This window comes from Entelurus aequoreus, linkage group LG11, assembly GCF_033978785.1.
Source record: "Entelurus aequoreus isolate RoL-2023_Sb linkage group LG11, RoL_Eaeq_v1.1, whole genome shotgun sequence".
In the NCBI taxonomy this organism is placed as follows: domain Eukaryota; kingdom Metazoa; phylum Chordata; class Actinopteri; order Syngnathiformes; family Syngnathidae; genus Entelurus; species Entelurus aequoreus.
Genome location: NC_084741.1, coordinates 70,939,336 through 70,960,885, shown reverse-complemented (window position 1 = coordinate 70,960,885; position 21,550 = coordinate 70,939,336). Strand labels below are relative to the sequence as shown.

General features: G+C 40.3%; 2 protein-coding genes across 3 annotated transcripts in view; one reads left to right on the top strand and one right to left on the bottom strand.

The window, feature by feature from the left end:
* The window catches only part of LOC133660434 (meprin A subunit beta-like), a 51,199-nt gene extending 49,277 nt beyond the window's left edge, over window positions 1-1,922 (top strand). The window contains exon 16 of the mRNA XM_062063931.1: window positions 1,128-1,922. Coding sequence (XP_061919915.1) covers window positions 1,128-1,206 — 79 coding nt within the window. The 3' untranslated portion in view covers window positions 1,207-1,922. The remainder of the gene's footprint in view (window positions 1-1,127) is intronic.
* tomm40 (translocase of outer mitochondrial membrane 40 homolog (yeast)) lies at window positions 1,190-16,222 on the bottom strand. Of its 2 annotated transcripts, XR_009827821.1 has the most exons (10): window positions 16,189-16,222; window positions 13,068-13,314; window positions 6,612-6,772; window positions 6,426-6,527; window positions 6,248-6,353; window positions 6,047-6,169; window positions 2,116-2,192; window positions 1,913-2,015; window positions 1,624-1,846; window positions 1,190-1,213 (listed from the first exon to the last, which is right to left on the bottom strand). XR_009827821.1 is itself a non-coding variant. In XM_062063938.1 (9 exons), exons 2-9 carry the CDS (start codon window positions 13,291-13,293, stop codon window positions 1,707-1,709), a joined length of 1,038 nt encoding a protein of 345 aa, XP_061919922.1. In that variant the 5' UTR covers window positions 13,294-13,314; window positions 16,189-16,222; the 3' UTR covers window positions 1,323-1,706. The 2 variants fall into 2 exon arrangements, 1 of the variants encoding a protein (XP_061919922.1); XM_062063938.1 differs by lacking the exon at window positions 1,190-1,213 and having other exon boundaries at window positions 1,323-1,846.
* Between the last annotated feature and the right edge of the window lie 5,328 nt (window positions 16,223-21,550).

Below are 21,550 nucleotides of genomic sequence, written 5' to 3'. Positions count from 1 at the left end.
TACATGAATGTATGTATATACGTATATACATACATACATGTATGTATGTATATACATGTATATACTGTATATACATGAATGTATATATATATACATGTATATACATACATGTATATACAGTATATACATACATTTATGTATGTACATGTATGCATGTATGTATATACATGTGTATATACATGTATGTATACACCTGTATATACATATATACATACCTGTATATACGTATATACATACCTGTATATACGTATATACATACCTGTATATACGTATATACATACCTGTATATATGTATATACATACCTGTATATACGTATATACATACCTGTATATATGTATATACATACCTGTATATACGTATATACATACCTGTATATACATACATACATGTATATACATACATACATGTATATACATGTATGTATGTATATACATGTATGTATGTACATACATGTATATACATATATACAGGTACGTATATACAGGTATGTATATACGTATATACAGGTATGTATATACAGGTGTATACATACATACATACATGTATGTATGTATATACATGAATGTATATATACATATATATACATTCATGTATATACATACATACATACATGTATATACATGTATTTATATACATGAATGTATATATATATATATACATTCATGTATATACAGTATATACATAATACATGTATGTATGTATATACATGTGTATGTTTGTATGTATGTATATGCAGGTATATACATACATACATACAAACATGTATATACACATGTATGAATATACATGTATATATACAAATTGTGTGTATATATACACAATGTATGTATACATGTACAATATGTATATAGATAAAGAATGTATGTTTATTTACACATACATATGTATGTCTATATACAGTGTATATGTATACAATTTTTGTACATACATAGTTTATATATATATATATGAATGTAAAAAAAAAGTGTATATAGTGTGTGTATATATATATATACATATAAAGTGCATATATGTAGATGTATACACAGTGTGTGTGTGTGTATATATACAGTATAATAAGAGTATTGCAGATTATTTTAATGTAATTTATATGCATTTTCTTGTATGTTTTTCTCTCCTACTGCAGCATGTTTAGCGTAGGTCCCAACATGGAGTCGTCTCCTGCTCTGGTCTTCTTCTTCATCCTGACACTTCTCTTGCCTTGATGGGCAGCTGGAATGTTTTGAAGAAAAAACACATACCTGATCTGGTGGAGGAACTCATTTGACAAGAAATGTGTTGTTAAATAAACCCTTCTGCATTCTGGAAAGTGCATCACATAACATTAAAAAAGTAATCACATTTATTTCCATCATCACATGATCACCATATATTATGTCTAACCAATGTTTGATTTTTACAAGACGTTCTCATGCATCGCCCCGATGCCTTTCTGACATGCGCCTTGTTGTCCTCCGGTTTGTTTGATACGCCATAACGTAAAGACATTTGTGCTACACGATGTAGGCGTGGCTCGGCCAGTCCTGGCCCCTTGGTGGTCTCTGTCTCGCTGTCTTCCCCCAGAAATCACAGTAGTAAAAGAGAGTCTCTGAATGATGTTGGGAAAAACTCAGTCCAGGTACCTGTGGGTCTTCTCCGTGCCTGTCCAAGCTGGGGGCCCGCCAGCTGGCTCCTGGGAGGGACGACGGGGCAGCTCCGAGACGCGCTAACCGATAGTGACGCTGAAGCCGCACTGGAACTTGTTCTTGCGGTGGTTGAGGAAAGCTCCCAGGGCCAGAGTGAGGGGCAGGGGTAGTAGTTTCTTCTCCAGAGTGGCCCCTGCCACCCAGTTGCTGTCTACAGAGCCTGATGGAGGAAGGACAAGATGATTGCTGCTGCATTGTTCACATTCATAACTGAGACGATACTTACCTTTAAAGAGCAAGTTAGCTTTGGGCAGATCCAGCTGATAACCCAAAGATGTTGTGGTCTCCTGCATCCTGGTGCTGGCTTCAAACTCCACTCCCACTTGCAACTGGAAGAACAACCAAATCAAATCTACTCCAAATGATGTCAGTCTGCACAAGGTAACAAGATCCTCTATCGAAGATAACGCTGTATTATTTCAAACCTACCTGATCGTTGGCTTTATGATAGTAAGTAGCGTGGCATCCTGCTCCTCCCACAGTCAGCGTTGCAACGTAGTTGTTACCTGAGGACAATGGAAACCATCTACTTGTACATTAACATCGTCAACGTAAAACTGAACATTACACATTAGTTGTACCATAAATGATCATTTCAGTCTCAAAAGGTTATGAATATGTTCTGGAAAACTGCTATATTTCCCACATAATGTGACCTTATACACATTAAAGTCATTTTTTTACAACTAATTAGTTCAAATATGTTGTCTTAAAATGACAATATACATTATATATATTTTCTTGCTGGTAAAAAGATTTGTGTTAAATGTTAATCTTGTAAAAATATTGACTTCATTTTTGCAAATTCTCACTTAAGCTTGGAAAATTACAACTTTACTTAAGTTAAGTTGTACTCTTTTCCATGTAATATGACATAAAATGATCTTATTAAATTGTCTATAATTCGGTCATAATCAAACATTTAAATAAAAAAAAATGCTAATTGTATTATATATTCTAAAATGTTTATCAATTTTTTTCTCTTTGACTTTTTCCTTAAAATACAAGTGTCTCTTTTCCATTATTTTCGTACACACGCACATTGATATGCATACATATACACATACAGTGAGGTCCACAAGTATTTGCACACCCTGCAATTTTGCAGGTCTGAAATGTTCATCATGGATGTATTTCCACTGTTAGAGACATCATCTAAAAAGAAAAATCCGGAAATCACATTGTATGATTTTTTTATAATTTATTTGATTGTTACTGGGGTTCATAAGTATTTACACACACGAAAATCAGCAAGAATTAAAGCTGCAAGCAGCGTTGGACGGGTCCGCCTTATGGCAGGTGCTAGTCCTAGGTGTCCAATACTTTTGTCCAGTGGTAGTCCTGAGTGAGACCTACATAGAGGTTTTTGTTTCGTGTCTCTACGATATTCGTACTGGGAGTTAGAGGAAGTTCACATTGTCATTATAGGGTATTGTGTGTAGAATTTTGAGGACAAAAAAGAAGAAATTGCATTTTCCGTTGTCATTTTTGGCACCGGAGCAGCATCAGTGCTGCGGGTCTTTGAAGGCTCGTAAAATCAAAACCGTAGCACGTATCAAAAATCTTTCTTCAACTTTTAATCAGAAGGGTTCAATCTCTCCTGTAGCAGTTTGAAGCCGAAACGACAAACGGGCTCAGAGGAGATAACGTTTGATGTTTGGTGACCGATTGTAACAAAAATTTTGTTTTGAAGGAGGAATAGCAAACTTCCTGTTGATTTTCGCTGTAGGATGTTAATCTATGAAATGTAGGTCTAGGCGAGACCTACATAGAGGTATTTGTTTCATGTCCCTAAGACGTTCCTACCGGAAGTTATAAGCAGTTTTGTCTGAGTTTTCCTCTAAAAAGCAGTTTTTTCTCTGTTTTATTTAAAAATTGCTCTAGAGCACAATTTTGAGTTTCGGGGTTCGGTTATTTTTTGAGATCGCAATTTCTACCAGTCCCGATGTGTGTGAGAAGTTTGGTGAGTTTTGAAGTATTTTAAGGGGGTCAAATTACAGCTCAAAGAGGCAAAAACGAGTTTTTTTAGTACAATTTTGTCTCGAAGGGGAAATTGCCAACTTCCTGTTGGTTTTTGCCCGAGGATGTAAAATTATGAAATGTAGGTCTAAGTCTGACCTACATAGAGGTTTTTGTTTCATGTCTCTACGACCTTCCTAGTGGGAGTTACAGGCAGTTTGTTTTTATTTTTTCCTAGGGGGCGCTAGAGCGCAATTTTGATTTTTGGGGTTTGGTTTTTTTATTAACTTGCAATTTTCGCAGGTCCTGATTTGTGTGTCAAATTTGGTGAGTTTTGGAGCATGTTAAGTGGGTCAAATTGCTGCTCGAAGAGGCGGCCGGTATAATAATAATAATAAACATTACAATAACAATAGGTTCCTTTGTAACCAGTACAAAGGACTCCCTGAGGGAGTCCTTTGTACTGGTTACAGGGCGGACCCTAATAAATAAACCCCTGACTGGAAGGATAGACAGAAGATCAACAATACTATTAAACCATGGACATGTAACTACACGGTTAATAGATCTCAGCCTGGCAAAGCGTAACAATGCTGTTGCTAACGACGCTGAGGCTAACTTAGCAACCAGACCTCACAGAGTTATGATAAAAACATTAGCGCTCCACCTACGCCAGCCAGCCCTCATCTGCCCGGCTCATCAACACCCGTGCTCACCTGCGTTCCAGCGATCAACGGCGCGACTAAGGACTTCCCCTGATCATCCGTGCGGTGGCCGGTTAGCTTCGGCTAGCGCGTCTGCTATCCAAGTGAGTAATCCTTGTTGTGTTGCTACAGCCAGCCGCTAATACACCGACCCACCTACAACGTTCTTCTTTGCAGCCTCCATTGTTCATTAAACAAATTGCAAAAGATTCACCAACACAGATGTCCAGAATACTGTGGAATTATGAAATGAAAACAGAGCTTTTTTGTATTGTATTCAATACTTCCGGTTCAATGATTGACGTCACGCGCATACTCATCCTCCGAAGGCTTTTTCAACCGGAAGTGTGGCGGGAATTTTAAAATGTCACTTTATAAGTTAACCCGGCCGTATTGGCATGTGTTGCAATGTTAAGATTTCATCATTGATATATAAACTATCAGACTGCGTGGTCGCTAGTAGTGGCTTTCAGTAGGCCTTTAAGGAGAGGATGAACAAGGTCATGTATTGAGAGATTTTGGCCAAAAACCTCCTTCCCTCAGTCAGAGCATTGAGGATGGGTGGTGGCTGGGTCTTCCAACATGACAATGACAGCCAGGATAACCAAGGAGTGGATCCATACCAAGCATATCAAGGTTTTGGAGTGGCCTAGCCAGTCTACAGATCTAAATCCAATAGAAAATCTTTGGAGGGAGCTGAAACTTGGTGTTGCTCGGCGACTGCCCCGAAACCTGACAGATCTAGAGAAGATTTGTGTGGAGGAGTGGGCCAAAATCCCTGTTGCCGTGGATACAAACCTGCTGAAGAACTCTAGGAAACCTTTGACCTCTGTAATTGCATTGTGCACTAAATATTAACACTGATGTTCTCATGTGTGCAAATACTTATGAACCCCAGTAACATACAAATAAATCATACAATGTGATTTCTGGATTTTTCTTTTTAGATGATGTCTCTAACAGTGGAAATACATCCATGATGAACATTTCAGACATCTCCCTAATTTCTAAGTGGGAGAACTTGCAAGATTGCAGGGTGTGCAAATACTTGTGGACCTCACTGTATACACGCGCACACACATATACAGTACAGGCCAAAAGTTTGGACACACCTTCTCCTCATTCAATGCATTTTCTTGACTATTTACATTGTAGATTGTCACTGAAGGCATCACAACTATGAATGAACACATGTGGAGTTATGTACTTAACAAAAAAAGGTGAAATAACTGAAAACATGTTTTATACTCCAGTTTCTTCAAAATAGCCACCCTTTGCTCTGATTATTGTTCTGCACACTCTTGGCATTCTCTCCATGAGCTTCAAGAGGTAATCACCTGAAATGGTTTTTTACTTCACAGGTGTGCTTGAAGCTCATCGAGAGTGTGCAAAGCAGTAATCAGAGCAAAGGGTGGCTATTTTGAAGAAACTAGAATAGAAAACATGTTTTCAGTTATTTCACCTTTTTTTTGTTAAGTACATAACTCCACATGTGTTGATTCATAGTTGTGATGCCTTCAGTGACTATCTACAATGTAAATAGTCATGAAAATAAAGAAAAGGCATTGAAATGAGAAGGTGTACCCAAACTTTTGGCCTGTACTGTATATACAGTTGTACAAGTTTGGTTTGAATACTTGTTATGTAAACACTTTTATATGTTAAAGATTTGAATGGAACATTATCAAGTAGTTTACCTGTGTACCTGCCCAGGAGGGAGGTGACTGTACCTTCCTCGCCTGGTCTCCGGTGGTATACAAGCTCACCGCCAAGAGCTAGTGAAGGTGTAATCGATTGGAGATAGTGGGCCACAACGATGCCTGAAGAAAATAACAACCGGAAACATTTGCTTTTAAGACAAAGGAGAACACAAAGGGTTTTTTTTTTTTAAAACTGACCTGAGCCTACGAGGATGTCAGGGTTCCCTAGCGTCACGGCAGAAGTGAAATCGGCACCACGGTACTCCAAGTCACACTGCCAGTTCACAAACTTTTGCTGCTGAGTCTGGAAAACAAAGCCACCGACCATAACTGCAAACCTGTTCCAACAATGCATCTTTCTGCATGTGTGTGTTACCTGGATGGCTATTTTGGAGCGGACGGCTGTGCAAAGTTGGTGGATAATTTGAGCATTGAGACTCCCCGTGTTGTCCATGTCGCCCACTATGACTGGAAATGACTGAGGGAAGCAGAAATGACGGTCAGATCGGGAAACTGTCATCTAAAAGTTGTCGTTGGCTGTGCAACAAAAAATGGCCGTTACCTCTGCAGGTCCTGTCTGTTTACTGCCGACATAGGTGGAGCCAAATCGATAGCCAGAGTCCCCCAGAGTGCTGAGGGTGATAGTATGGCTCACCTGGAAGTGGTTACTCAAGCCCTTGTTAACAACTAGCCGCACACCTTCCATCTGCATTGGGAAAACCTCTGAAACAACAAAAAAACAAACTTTTGACTGTACATGTACTGTAAGTGTATAATGTATTTATATTATTCACATGTGAATAATGCTGTATAAGACTGTATTTATGTTATTCACATGTGAATAATGCTGTATAATAGACTGTATTTATATTATTCACATGTGAATAATGCTGTATAATAGACTATTTATATTATTCACATGTGAATAATGCTGTATAATAGACTGTTTATTGTCTATTGTTAGAGAGCTGTGGTGCTGAATTTCCCCCAGGGATCAATAAAGTACTTTCTATTCTATTCTATACTACAACAGGATAACATCATTGGAATGCCAATGAGTGCATTGCATTAGGGATAAATATGCCTCAAAAACATACAAGGTCCAACAATCACTGTATTGCTAAGCTGCTACTACGCTTTGAACCCCACAGCTAATGTATGTATTTGTCTTTGCTAACGGCCGTAATGTTTTGTATTCAATTAAATAGTTTTCATTTAACACCGTCAAGACACTGGAAAAAGTGTTATTGTTTGTGCTATGGCGCCATCTTTTGGACGAGCTCGCTCACTGCAGGGGGTGCAGGCTGAAAATGTACTTTCTGAACTGGAAGTATAACCCGTCCGTAGCGTTTCTGCTTGAGAGTATTCTTCATTCAGCACTGCAAGAAACATTTGCAAGTTTTACAGTGTAACTAAAATAATTCATACTTACTAAACCGTCTCGTGTGTGTGATGTTTGTCTACGCTATGGTAATGTGATCCAACTAGCGTCATTATTAGCAACTCAGATAACACGTTTACAAGTGTCTGTTTTAGTTCCGTAAATTCACCAAAAAGTCACCATGGAATTATTGAGTGTTTAGTTTAATGGTGAGCTAAGCTTCTGTAGCTTGTGGGTCCATAAAGATGACTTCTATTTTGTTTGATCAGTCATTTTACTGCCTCTTAAAGTTACAGGCACCGTTTGGAAACAATTACGGTATGTAAACAAATATTTACAAAATCTTTCGTACCGGTATGTATCAGCGGCTTATAATCCGGAGCAGCTAATATATGTAAAAAAAAAAAAAAATTCTTAAATTTGGTGGGTGTGGCCGGTGCGCTTTATAGCCCAGAAAATACGGCATTACACAAAAAGTGTGATAACCATAAAACTGTAAATGAAATGCATAGGAACGTAGGAAAGGGTCTGGCTGACTGGTACAATATGAGCAACAACCAACAATTTCCTGTTTGTTGACTTTATTTTAGTTGTACTTATTTCTACGTTCGTATGACACTTTTCTTTCTTTTTTGAAGGAGAACGCCAGTACAGTTAAAAGTCTATAGATAAATTCTCTTAACAACTTGGAAGTCAGCACCAGAGAAAGGGTACCGTCAAACTTATTGATAGCAATTCACTTATTTTTACAAGTGATGAGTAGGGACGGGAATCGAACCGGCTCCTGAGAATCATATGTCAGTTTTGCTAATTACCTTATCGATTCTGGTGGGTGCGCAACCGTGCATGATGCTCAGAGGCGGCAAAAATGCTCAGGATTTTTTTACGAGAAAATATGCCAACAGGGCAACTTGCAAAGCCGATAATCATCATCAAAAGAGAGGAAATTAGGGATGTGCCGATCGATCGGCCACCGATCAGTACCGGACGATTTTTGTGAAAAAGTACAGGATCACCATTGATGATAAACGCCGATCCCTCTGACATTGTATTTACTTTTAGTCCCTCGCTTGTCAAGCTAGCAGCTGTTATTATTATTCTTAAAACCCATTTTTATTCACTGGCTTTTAACCCAGCATGAGATTTTGAACTGTTTTGAGCTTGTTTTAACTTTTTAACTGCTTTTTATCTAACAAATTGTTCTCAGGATAATTTGTATTTGCTTTTTCAATGTGTATTTTACTTCTGTTATTTTTAGCCTGTGTTTTGCCTGTATTTCTTTGTGGTGTACAGCCCTTTGTTCTTCAACTGTGCTTGTTTTTAAAGGGCTTTATAAATAAAGTTGGTATGGTATGGTATTATATCTTGAAGTTATTTAAACAAATAAAATATTACATTAATATAGCCCAATTGATGCTCTGAGCCTCTTAAAACTTCAATGTTGAGTTTAGCAGAAACTCAACATAGTTGACACTAATCGACCTGTTATCCCTTTTTTTCCAAATGAGATCGCTAAACAACCAAAATTGTTAAGTAGAATCGAAAATTGAATAGTGAAATCTTATCAACCCAAAGCCTGCTCAGCGGCCTTGTGGTTAGAGTGTCCGCCCTGAGATCGGTAGGTCGTGAGTTCAAACCCCGGCCGAGTCATACCAAAGACTATAAAAATGGGGCCCATTACCTCCCTGCTTGGCACTCAGCATCAAGGGTTTGAGTTGGGGGGTTAAATCCCCAAAAATTATTCCAGAGCGTAGCCACCGCTGCTGCTCACTCCTCTCCTCACCTCACAGGGGGTGAACAAGGGGATGGGTCAAATGCAGAGGACAAATTTCACCACACCTAGTGTGTGCGTGTGACTATCAGTGGTACTTTAACTTTAACTTGATTAATTCCCATCCCTTTGTTTGAGCGTCAGGAACATTAAATATGGCTTTAAACATCTGTAGTCAGTTCGATTCTGGAAGAGATTAATTACATCAGTGGTCCGGGGACCGGTACCGTTCCGTGACGCATTTGCTACCGGGCCGCAGAGAAACATTAAATAATTTATAAACGACTTAACTTTCTCCTGACCCACTAGACACGCTAATAAGCTTGTTTATAGATAGATAGATAGATAGATAGTAGGGTTACCCCTAACCCTAATAAAACTCCTCATAGGAAGTTGCCATTTGTTATATTTGTTCTAACTTTGTGACATGATACAACGCACATTAATGAACGTATCGAATATAAGTGTGACAGATTGTAGCCAAAGGCTGATTTCCATCTGCATCTCATTGCAAAGAAACATTAATTCAGCGTTATAGTGAGTTGTATCTTTAATGCACTTATTTTTGCTGTATTTATCTGGCACAAAATTATTTGCCAACAATAAACCGGTCCGTGGTGCAAAAAAGGTTGGGGACCACTGAATTACATGACTATTATTTCCTGTGTATGGACTGTGTTCAACTTGGCACTAAATCTTACTTTCTCATTGTCATCCCATTGGGTTGAGTTTTTCCTTGCCCTGATGTGGGATCTGAGCCGAGGATGTTCGTCGTGGCTTGTGCAGCCCTTTGAGACACTCGTGATTTAGGGCTATATACCGTATTTTCCACACCATAAGCCGCACCTAAAAACCACACATTTTCTCAAAAGCTGACAGTGCGGCTTATAACCCGGTGCGCTTTATATATGGATTAATATTAATATTTATTTTCATATAGTTTAGGTCTCGCAACTACGGTAAACAGCCGCCATCTTTTTTCCCCGTAGAAGAGGAAGCGCTTCTTCTTCTACGGTAAGCAACCGCCCCCATAGAAGAGGAAGCGCTTCTTCTTCTACGGTAAGCAACCGCCAAGGTGAGCACCCGCCCCCGTAGAAGAAGTAGCGCGCGGATATTACGTTTCATTTGTGTGTTTCTGTAAAGACCACAAAATGGCTCCTACTAAGAGACACGCACGCGTACAAGGTTCCACTGACTTTTGATATTCCTGTGAACCGCACTGTGGATACAACAGGAGCACGTTAGCTTGCCATGCTAACGGCCAGAAACTTCCACCCATGGTGATATTCAAAAGGAAGACCTTGCCAAAAGAGAACTTTCCAGCCGGCGTCATCATAAAAGCTAACTCGAAGGGATGGATGGATGAAGAAAAGATGAGCGAAGAGACCGGGTGACTTTTTTCACGCAGCTCAGTCCCTGTTGATCTACGACTGCATGCGCGTCCACATCACAGATGGTGTCAAAAAACAAGTGAAGCACACAGAAGAAGAAGAAGAAGAATTCGAGGGATTTGTGGATGAGTAATAACTTCAGAACGTGAGCTTTAAATGTTTATTTTGTGTGTTGTGTGACACTAACGTTCGAGCAACGTTGAGTTATTGATGTTGCTATTGCTTGGCACTATTTTGAGTGTTGCTATTTTTGTGATTGCACATTTGTACATTACATTTTGGGAGTGAACAGAGTTGTTAGAACGCTGGTTTGTAATATATTATTAAAGTTTGACTGACCTATCTGACTGTTTTTTTGACATTCCCTTTAGCGCAGCGTAGGTGCGGCTAATAACACGGGGCGGCTAATAGGTAAACAAAGTTTTGAAATATGCCATTCATTGAAAGTGCGGCTAATAACACGGGGCGGCTTATGGTGCGGAAAATACGGTAAGTAAACATTGATTGATGATCTTGACTAACTGGGTTAATAAATGTGTTTACAGTAAAGTTAAAGTACCAATGATTGTCACACACACACTAGGTGTGGCGAAATTATTCTCTGCATTTGACCCATCACCCTTGATCACCCCCTGGGAGGTGAGGGGAGCAGTGGGTGCGCCCGGGAATCATTTTTGGTGATTTAACCCCCAATTCCAACCCTTGATGCTGAGTGTCAAGCAGGGAGGTAATGGGTCCTACTGTTGTCATTCACTTCAATTTCACTGAATATCGCTCAAAAATGAATAACTTTATATGTATACTTTCACCGAAAAATACATTGAGATATATATCGAATATCGAATTTAAGTAAAATATATTGAGATGTACTTTTTTGTCCATATCGCCCAGGCCTACTAGACGCTTAAAAAATTCTCAACAAGTTACCGTATTTTTCGGATTATAAATCGCAGTTTTTTTCATAGTTAACTCTGGAGCGACTTGTGTGTGAAATTATTAACACATTACCGTAAAATATCAAATATTATTATTTATCTCATTCACGTAAGAGACTAGGCGTATATCAGCAATTGTCACACACACACACGTCAACCAATAAAAATTTGGCAGGGGGCGGGTCATGGCAGAAGTGCATTGTGAAAAAAAAGATGCTACCTGCTGCTTCCGTACCTATGAAAATTGATCATTTCAACATTGGCGGTAACTTATAAAAACTGAGAAGGGCTGAACAAAAATGACACCGAAAAGGAAAACATATACTGCAGGTTACAAGCTGGAAGTAGTGAAATATGCGGCAGAAAACGGCAATCGAGCAGCAGAAAGAAAGTTTGGAGTAAGCGAGAAACTTGCAAGGGACTGGCGAAAAATTTCCCCCAAAAATGCGACTTACACTCCAGTGTGACTTATATATGTTTTTTTCCTTCTTTATTATGCATTTTCGGCCGGTGCAATTTATACTCCGGAGCGATTTATAATCCGAAAAATACGGTACATTGTACATTAAACACCATCAATTGAAAAATAGAGCAAAACGATATATTCTAAAAAATATGTGCTAGTACTAATTTGTAACACAGCTTTATTTTTAAATATACACACTTTTTGAGCCTTTTTAAAGAAAATCTTATAGAAAATGATGCAAATTGTATGATGACGTCATGTTGACCACGACCCTAACCACACCGCCACAGGTATCTTGCCAATCTAGAGGAAACCCTGCACTGTATGTGTTACAGTATATTACTTTAATTTGTTTTCAGATAAAAAAAAAACACATTTTTAAGTTGTGGCGGCTTTTATTTTGCAAATTTGTAGTAGTAGCGACTTCCTTGTTTATTTACGGAATCCGGTCTACTTCCTTTGTTTTGCCGTCAAGGGCACATTGGGGCCTGTGCGCGTTTATACTGGAGTCTGACAAAGATCACAGTTTACTTCTAATCTAAACAGCTGGATGAAATCAGATTTTTTATTTATTTATTTATTATTTTTTTAAATCAGAGTTTGTTCACTTTGGTCTGCAGTGTAAACGTCGTCCTTGCCAAGCTTCACTATTATGACAAAAAAAGTGGTCTTTTTTTTCTTCTTTATTTTTTAGAGATAGGATCAAAGGATGACTCAATAGACGGATCAAAGGATGACTCAATGGATCGCAACGTGGGTTTTTTGCTCTTCTACTTATAAAACCCTGAGCCAGAATCAGGTCATCTGCAGGTCATTTAGCGCTGGTCAGTGCACCCCTGCATTTTTGCGTTAGACTCTCTGTGCCGGGGGTGTCTGCCTTCAACTCCGGATCCTACACTCGTGGTGTGTAGCCTCCCGTCGCTCGGCTCTCCGCCCGGCCATCCCTGTCCGTCTGCACCTCTAGTATCATTCCGGCAAGGCGTGATTCTGACTTCGAGGCGTTCAGTCACATAGCCCCGTTGGCTCCTCAGCCAAGCACATGTACCAAACGTCCGTAAATACAGTGGTCTTTACCTTTACACTTGCGGTGGCACTCCTCGTACGTGCCGGGGTTCTGGAGCGGGGACTCGGTCGCGTCCGTGATCTGCAGGTCGGAGGACGACGACGACAACGAAGGGACGGAGGACACGGGGGGCATGGTGAACCCCGGGGGTACCGACGCCAACCCGGGGACCCCTTGACCGCCTCCGACCGTGGCCGGGGCGGGACTGGGGGAGGTGGCAGCCAGTACACTGCCCATACTCGAGGAGGATTTAACAGACTGGAAGACAAGAAGACAGTAGATGGTTAATGACTTGACAAATAGTTGACAATTCAGAGATCCACTCGACGTCCGTTGCACCGGTCGGCCAGGGGGGGGGGGGGGATTTGTCCCCACATCTGCGGTCCCCTCCAAGGTTTCTCATTGTATCCAATTGGAATGAGTTTTTTCTGATGTCGTTGTGGCTTGTGCAGCCCTTTGAGACGCTTGTGATTTAGGGCTATATAAATAAACTGATTAAAGGATTGATATTGGATATTGGTATTGATATCGGACTGTCTGATTGTGGCGGTCTGCTCCCTGTATGATCAGTGTCAGAGCTTTGTCCGCATTGCCGGCAGTAGGTCGGACCCCTTTCCAGTGAGGGTTGGACTCCGCCAAGGCTGCTCTTTGTCACCGATTCTGTTCATAACTTTTATGGACAGAATTTCTAGGCCCAGTCAGGGCGATGAGGGGATCGGGTTTGGTGGCGGCAGGATTAGGTCTCTGCTTTTTGCAGTTGATGTGGTCCTGATGGCTTCAACTGGCCAGGATCTTCAGCTCTCGCCGGATCAGTTCGCAGCAGAGTGTGAAGCGACTGGGATGAGAATCAGCACCTCCAAGTCCGAGTCCATGAGTTCTTGCCCGGGAAAGGGTGGATTGCCATCTCCAAGTTGGGGAGGAGATCTTGCCCCAAGCGGAGGAGTTCAAGTACCTCAGAGTGTTGTTCACGAGTGGGGGAAGAGTGGATCGTGAGATCGACAGGCAGATCGGCGCGGCGTCTTCAGTAACGCGGACGCTTTATCGATCCGTTGTGGTGAAGAAGGAGCTGAGCCGGAAGGCAAAGCTCTCAACTTACCGGTCGATTTACGTTCCCATCCTCACCTATGGTCATGAGCTTTGGGTTATGACCGAAAGGACAAGATCACGGGTACAAGCGGCCCAAATGAGTTTCCTCCGCCGCACTGCAAAAACTGAAATCCAAGTAAGATTAAATATCTCAAATAAGGGTGATATTTGCTTATTTTCTGTCTGATAAGATATTTCTTCTCACTAAGCAGATTTTATGTTAGAGTGTTTTACTTGTTTTAAGTGTTTTGCTCCTAAATGATCTCAGTAAGATATTACAGCTTGTTGCTGAGATTTGATGACCTATATTGAGTAAAACATGCTTGAAACTAGAATATCCAGTGTTGCAAAGCTGTGTCATCAACACTCACAAGTATAAAACTACTTTTTTAAAGTAATAATTTCTTGCTTATAGTATGAAAAAAAGATGATGATTTTGACACAAATGTGTCTCATAATTAAAACGGATGACAGCCAAATGTACTTTGCGGTTTTATTTTCAATGAAACAATAGAAAATGTGTACTCATATAGTAGTACAGTTGGCACAGTACAGCAAACTGACAGTTAATATTTAAACATTTAACATTTCAAACAATTTTGAACAGAAATAGTTCATGCACATTCAGATAAATTCCTCAAAATTACAATAAAAAATGTTTGACCGGGCTGTATATATGCGCACTAATTGACTGAAAGAGCACGCACTTGGCGCGATGATGTCATGTTATCCATGGAAAAATGCATTTTTAGACAATATGATTTGCCTGAGCAGCTAGGAGACCCCGAGAGTAACAAGCGGTTGCCTTGTTGCCTTTCCATTAAGAACAATAAATCAGTTTTTAGTATAAGTTTGCTGGTTTCAAGAAATGTAATGCCGAGCGCATATCATTATGTCAAGATAATGGCACTAGCATTTACTTAATCTAAGAATATTTTTCAACATATTGAGCAAAAAGGTCTCTTTTTTTTGTACCAAGAAAAGTGCACTTGTTATTAGTGAGAATATACTTATTTAAAGGTATTTTTGGGTTCATTGAAGTTAGCTAATTTTACTTGTTTTGGAAAGTCTTGACAAGCCAAATGTTCTTGTTCTATTGGCAGATAATTTTGCTTAGTTCAAATAAAATACCCCTAATTTTTGTATTTTTTTTCCTTTGTTTTTGAACACTGACTTTTTGCAGTGCGGGTGGCGGGGCTCTCCGTTAGAGATAGGGTGAGAAGCTCTGTCATCCTGGAGGAGCTCAAAGTAAAGCCGCTGCTCCTCCACATGGAGAGGAGCCAGATGAGGTGGTTCGGGCATCTGCTCAGGATGCCACCCGAACGCCTCCCTAGGCACGTCCGACCATGCAGGAGGCCACGGGGAAGACCCAGGACACGTCGGGAAGACTATGTCTCCCGGCTGGCCTGGGAACGCCTCGGGATCCCCCGGGAGGAGCTGGACGAAGTGGCTGGGGAGAGGGAAGTCTGGGCTTCCCGGCTTAGGCTGCTGCCCCCGCGACCCGGCCTCGGATAAGCGGAAGAAAATGAATGGATGGATGATTAATTGAATTGTCAGAGCCAAACTCAAATTAGTTAATTTAAATGTCTAACATTAAAACCGTCTTCCACTATAGAGACTGTACCAGAAAGGGCAGTTAGCTAATGAAACATTAGCACCAGAGAGCTTGGCTGTCCTAACACTTAAACAGTGTAGCGCCTTGGCTTTAAGCTAAGGCCCAGTTTATGTCAGTTTCAACAATGTATAACTAAACCACGCCGCTTCACGTCCATGCAGTTTTATTTACAGGCTTTTACTGAAGTCACACAAACTGATTTAACACTCGCAATAACCCATTTAACCCCCAGGTGGCTAAAGCTAGTTAGCATTAGCCAGCTAGCTACCTAGCTAACTGTAAAGCGAAGCCATGTGGAGTGCGGCAAGAAGAGCCCTCCCGCCGGCATTTGCGACTAATGCTGACGCCGTCCACCATGGCTTCTCATTCAAAACAAGCAGCTATTATATTTCGCCAAGCGACAAGAGGACATTTGTGGCTAATCTACTCACGGTAGCGGCTCGCTTCCAGCAGGGGGGGGAGAGGGAGGGGGGTGCAGCACCGGGAAAGTTCACCACCAGGAGTTGTGACAAGTGTCCCGCCCACTTTCGGTATTGCTGTCGCTGATTGGCTAGCACTGACCCCTAGTTCTGCCACCATTGGCTAAAATCACAAAAGGCTCAGCCCACTTACGGTGACGTCACAGAACGGGGGTCATTCGGTAGGTTCATTCAATCTTCGCCTGAATGACATTCCAAGGGTACGTTTGGACTTCAGGGCTTTACTGCTACGATCTCATTAGAAAACGAACCTGTTATGTTTAAGGTTGTCTTGAGCGACATATTTGACGTTGCTAAAGGTATGTTTTATAAATAAAAAGATAATCAGTCGAGACCTGTTCAATTTAATGTATTAGAGATGTCCGATATTATCGGCGATAAATACTTTAAAATGTAATATCGGAAATTATCGGTATCGGCTTTTTTATTATGGGTATCGGTTTTTATTTTATTTTATTAATTTTTTTATTAAATCAACATAAAAAACACAAGATACACTTACAATTAGTGCACCAACCCAAAAAACCTCCCTCATTCACACAAAAGGGTTGTTTCTTTCTGTTATTAATATTCTGGTTCCTACATTATATATCAATACAGTCTGCAAGGGATACAGTCCGTAAGCACACATGATTGTGCGTGCTGCTGGTCCACTAATAGTACTAACCTTTAACAGTTAATTGTACTCATTTTCAATAATTACTAGTTTTATGTTGTTTTTTATTGTTTTACTTTCTTTTTTTTCGTTTTTAAGTTATTTATCTTAATTTATTATTATTTTTAAAAAAGGACCTGATCTTCACCATACCTAGTTGTCCAAATTAAGCATAATAATGTGTTACTTCCACGACTGTATATATCGGTATCGGTTGATATCGGTATCGGTAATTAAGAGTTGGACAATATCGGATATCGGCAAAAAGCCATTATCGGACATCCCTATAATGTATCTAATCGTGTAGCGCAGTGGTCCCCAACCACCGGTCCGGTGACGCATTTGCTACCGGGCCGCAGAGAAACATTAAATAATTTTAACCTATTTTTATGGACTTGCCTCTTTGTGATGTTAAAGGCCTACTGAAAGCCACTACTAGCGACCACGCAGTCTGATAGTTTATACATCAATGATGAAATCTTAACATTATAACACATGCCAATACGGCCGGGTTAACTTATAAAGTGACATTTTAAATTTGCCGCTAAACTTCCGGTTCGAAACGCCTCTGCGTGTGACGTATGCGTGTGACGTAGACCGGGGAACACGGGTATGCCTTCCACATTGAAGCCGATACGAAAAAGCTCTGTTTTCATTTCATAATTCCACAGTATTCTGGACATCTGTGTTCGTGAATCTGTTTCAATCATGTTCATTGCATTATGGAGAAGGAAGCTGGGCAAGCAAAGAAGAAAGTTGTCGGTGCAAAATGGACGTATTTTTCGAACGTAGTCAGCCACAACAGTACACAGCCGGCGCTTCTTTGTTTACATTCCCGAAAGATGCAGTCAAGATGGAAGAACTCGGATAACAGAGACTCTAACCAGGAGGACTTTTGATTTGGATACACAGACGCCTGTAGAGAACTGGGACAACACAGACTCTTACCAGGATTACTTTGATTTGGATGACAAAGACGCAGACGTGCTACTGTGAGTATGCAGCTTTGGCTTTTTTTTGCGTATGTACGTAACTTTTTTTAAAATATATAAGCTTTATGAACCTTGGGTTAGGTGAACGGTCTTTTGGGCTGAGTGATTGTGTGTGTTGATCATGTGTTTGAATTGTATTGGCGTGTTCTATGGAGCTAGGAGCTAGCAGAGGAGCTAGGAGCTAGCATAACACGTACCGTACCGGACGTGCGCGTCACGTACGTAACTTTTTAAAAATATATAAGCTTTATGAACCTTGGGTTAGGTGAACGGTCTTTTGGGCTGAGTGATTGTGTGTGTTGATCGGGTGTTTGAATTGTATTGGCGTGTTCTATGGAGCTAGGAGCTAGCAGAGGAGCTAGGAGCTAGCATAACAAACACGCAGGTGTTATTATGCAGGATTAATTTGTGGCATATTAAATATAAGCCTGGTTGTGTTGTGGCTAATAGAGTATATATATGTCTTGTGTTTATTTACTGTTGTAGTCATTCCCAGCTGAATATCAGGTACCGTGAGTATGCAGCCTTGGCTGCTAAACATTCGATAACTTGACCGTATGTGCGCGTCACGTACGTAACTTTTTAAAAATATATAAGCTTTATGAACCTTGGGTTAGGTAAACGGTCTTTTGGGCTGAGTGATTGTGTGTGTTGTTCAGGTGTTTGAATTGTATTGGCGTGTTCTATGGAGCTAGGAGCTAGCAGAGGAGCTAGGAGCTAGCATAACAAACACGCAGGTGTTTTTATGCAGGATTAATTTGTGGCATATTAAATATAAGCCTGGTTGTGTTGTGGCTAATAGAGTATATATACGTCTTGTGTTTATTTACTGTTGTAGTCATTCCCAGCTGAATATCAGGTCACCCCCGGCTCTCACAGCATCTTCCCTATCTGAATAGCTTCAACTCCCCACTAGTCCTTCACTTGCACTTTACTCATCCACAAATCTTTCATCCTCGCTCAAATTAATGGGGAAATTGTCGCTTTCTCGGTCCGAATCTCTCTCACTTCATGCGGCCATCATTGTAAACAATAGGGAACTTTGCGTATATGTTCAACTGACTACGTCACGCTACTTCCGGTAGGTGCAAGCCTTTTTTTTATCAGATACCAAAAGTTGCAATCTTTATCGTCGTTGTTCTATACTAAATCCTTTCAGCAAAAATATGGCAATATCGCGAAATGATCAAGTATGACACATAGAATAGATCTGCTATCCCCGTTTAAATAAAAAAAATTCATTTCAGTAGGCCTTTAAGTTCGTTTTATAAGATATTATACAGTGTATGCCTTGAGCTCTTATTTTGAAGGCGCTAAGAGCGGAAGTGGTGACAAGTTGCGGTGGAGCGGAGTTTGTGTTCCAAAACTCCGCCACAACGTGTCACCACTTCCGCTCTTAGCGCCTTCAAAACAAGAGCTCAAGGCATATACTGTATTACATCTTATAACAGGAATTTAACATCAAAGAGGCAAGTCCATAAAAATAGGTTACATAATTTATAAACAAATGCATTTTCTCCGACTTTACTTTCTCCTGTCCCACTAGACACGCCAATAAGCTTGTAGGGTTACCCCTACAACTCCTCATAGGAAGTTGCCATTTGTTGTATTTGTTCTAACTTTGTGACGTGATACAACGCACATTAATAAACATATAAAATGTAAATGTGACAGATTGTAGCCAAAGGCTGATTTCCATCTCCATCCATCCATTGTCTACCGCTTGTCCCTTTTGGGGTTGCGGGGGGTTAAAGTACCAATGATTGTCCCACACACACTAGGTGTGGCGAAATCATTCTCTGCATTTGACCCATCACCACTGATCACCCCCTGGGAGGTGAGGGGAGCAGTGAGCAGCAGCGGTGGCCGCGCCCGGGAATCATTTTTGGTGATTTAACCCCCAATTCCAACCCTTGATGCTGAGTGTCAAGCAGGGAGGTAATGGGTCCCATTTTTATAGTCTTTGGTATGACTCGGCCGGGGTTTGAACTCACAACCTACCGATCTTAGGGCGGACACGCTAACCCAGTGGTCCCCAAACTACGGCCCGCGGGCCAGATCCGGCCCACCAGTGTCCAAAATCCGGCCCGCAGGAAGTTCCAAATTTTTTCTTAATTATTTTTATTAATCTGTCCTTTCTAATCAATTTTCTACCACTTGTTACTCTCGGTGTCTCCTAGCCGCTCAGGCAAATCATATTGTCTAAAAATGCATTTTCCCATCGAAAACGTGACATCATCGCGCTCGGAATATTATATATATATATATATATATATATATATATATATATATATATATATATATATATATATATATATATATATATATATATATACATACACTACCGTTCAAAAGTTTGGGGTCACCCAAAGAATTTTGTGGAATAGCCTTCATTTCTAAGAACAAGAATAGACTGTCGAGTTTCGGATGAAAGTTCTCTTTTTCTGGCCATTTTGAGCGTTTAATTGACCCCACAAATGTGATGCTCCAGAAACTCAATCTGCTCAAAGGAAGGTCAGTTTTGTAGCTTCTGTAACGAGCTAAACTGTTTTCAGATGTGTGAACATGATTGCACAAGGGTTTTCTAATCATCAATTAGCCTTCTGAACCAATGAGCAAACACATTGAACCATTAGAACACTGGAGTGATAGTTGCTGGAAATGGGCCTCTATACACCTATGTAGATATTGCACCAAAAATCAGACATTTGCAGCTAGAATAGAAATTTACCACATTAGCAATGTATAGAGTGTATTTCTTTAAAGTTAAGACTAGTTTAAAGTTATCTTCATTGAAAAGTACAGTGCTTTTCCTTCAAAAATAAGGACATTTCCATGTGACCCCAAACTTTTGAACGGTAGTGTATATATATATATATATACTGTATATATAGTCCAGGCCAAAAGTTTGGACACACCTTCTCCTCATTCAATGCATGTTCTTTATTTTCATGACTATTTACACCGTAGATTGTCACTGAAGGCATCAAAACCATGAATGAACACGTGGTACTGCTTCGTACACTCTTGGTATTCTCTTGATGAGCTTCAAGTACACCTGTGAAGTGAAAACCATTTCAGGTGACTACCTCTTGAAGCTCATCGAGAGAATGCCTGGAGCGTGCGAAAAAGTAATCAGAGCAAAGGGTGGCTATTTTGAAGAAACTAGAATATAAAACATGTTTTCGGTTATTTCACCTTTTTTTGTTAAGTACATAACTCCATATGTGTTCATTCCTAGTTTTGATGCCTTCAGTGACAATCTACAACATCATGAGAAGGTGTGTCCAAACTTTTGGCCTTACTGTGTGTGTATATATCTAGCCCGGCCAAATTTTTTTTAACCCAATGCGGCCCCCGAGTCAAAAAGCTTGGGGACCCCTGCTCTAACCACTAGGCCACTCATTGCAAAGAAACAAACCCCGAGCTTGCACTAATTCATCTTTCATGCACTTCATTTTGCTGTATTTATCTGGCACAAGTGGAAAGCCGGTCCCTGAAAATTATTCGCAAACAATAAACCGGTCTGTGGTGCAAAAAAAAGTTGGGGACCACTTAAGCGAATAAAAACAGTTAACGTACCAATAGTTAATGTAAATTTTTTTTATCACAGATCTTTATCCCATGAAAAGGTACCTAATGGTGGAAAAAAAATAAAACAAACCTC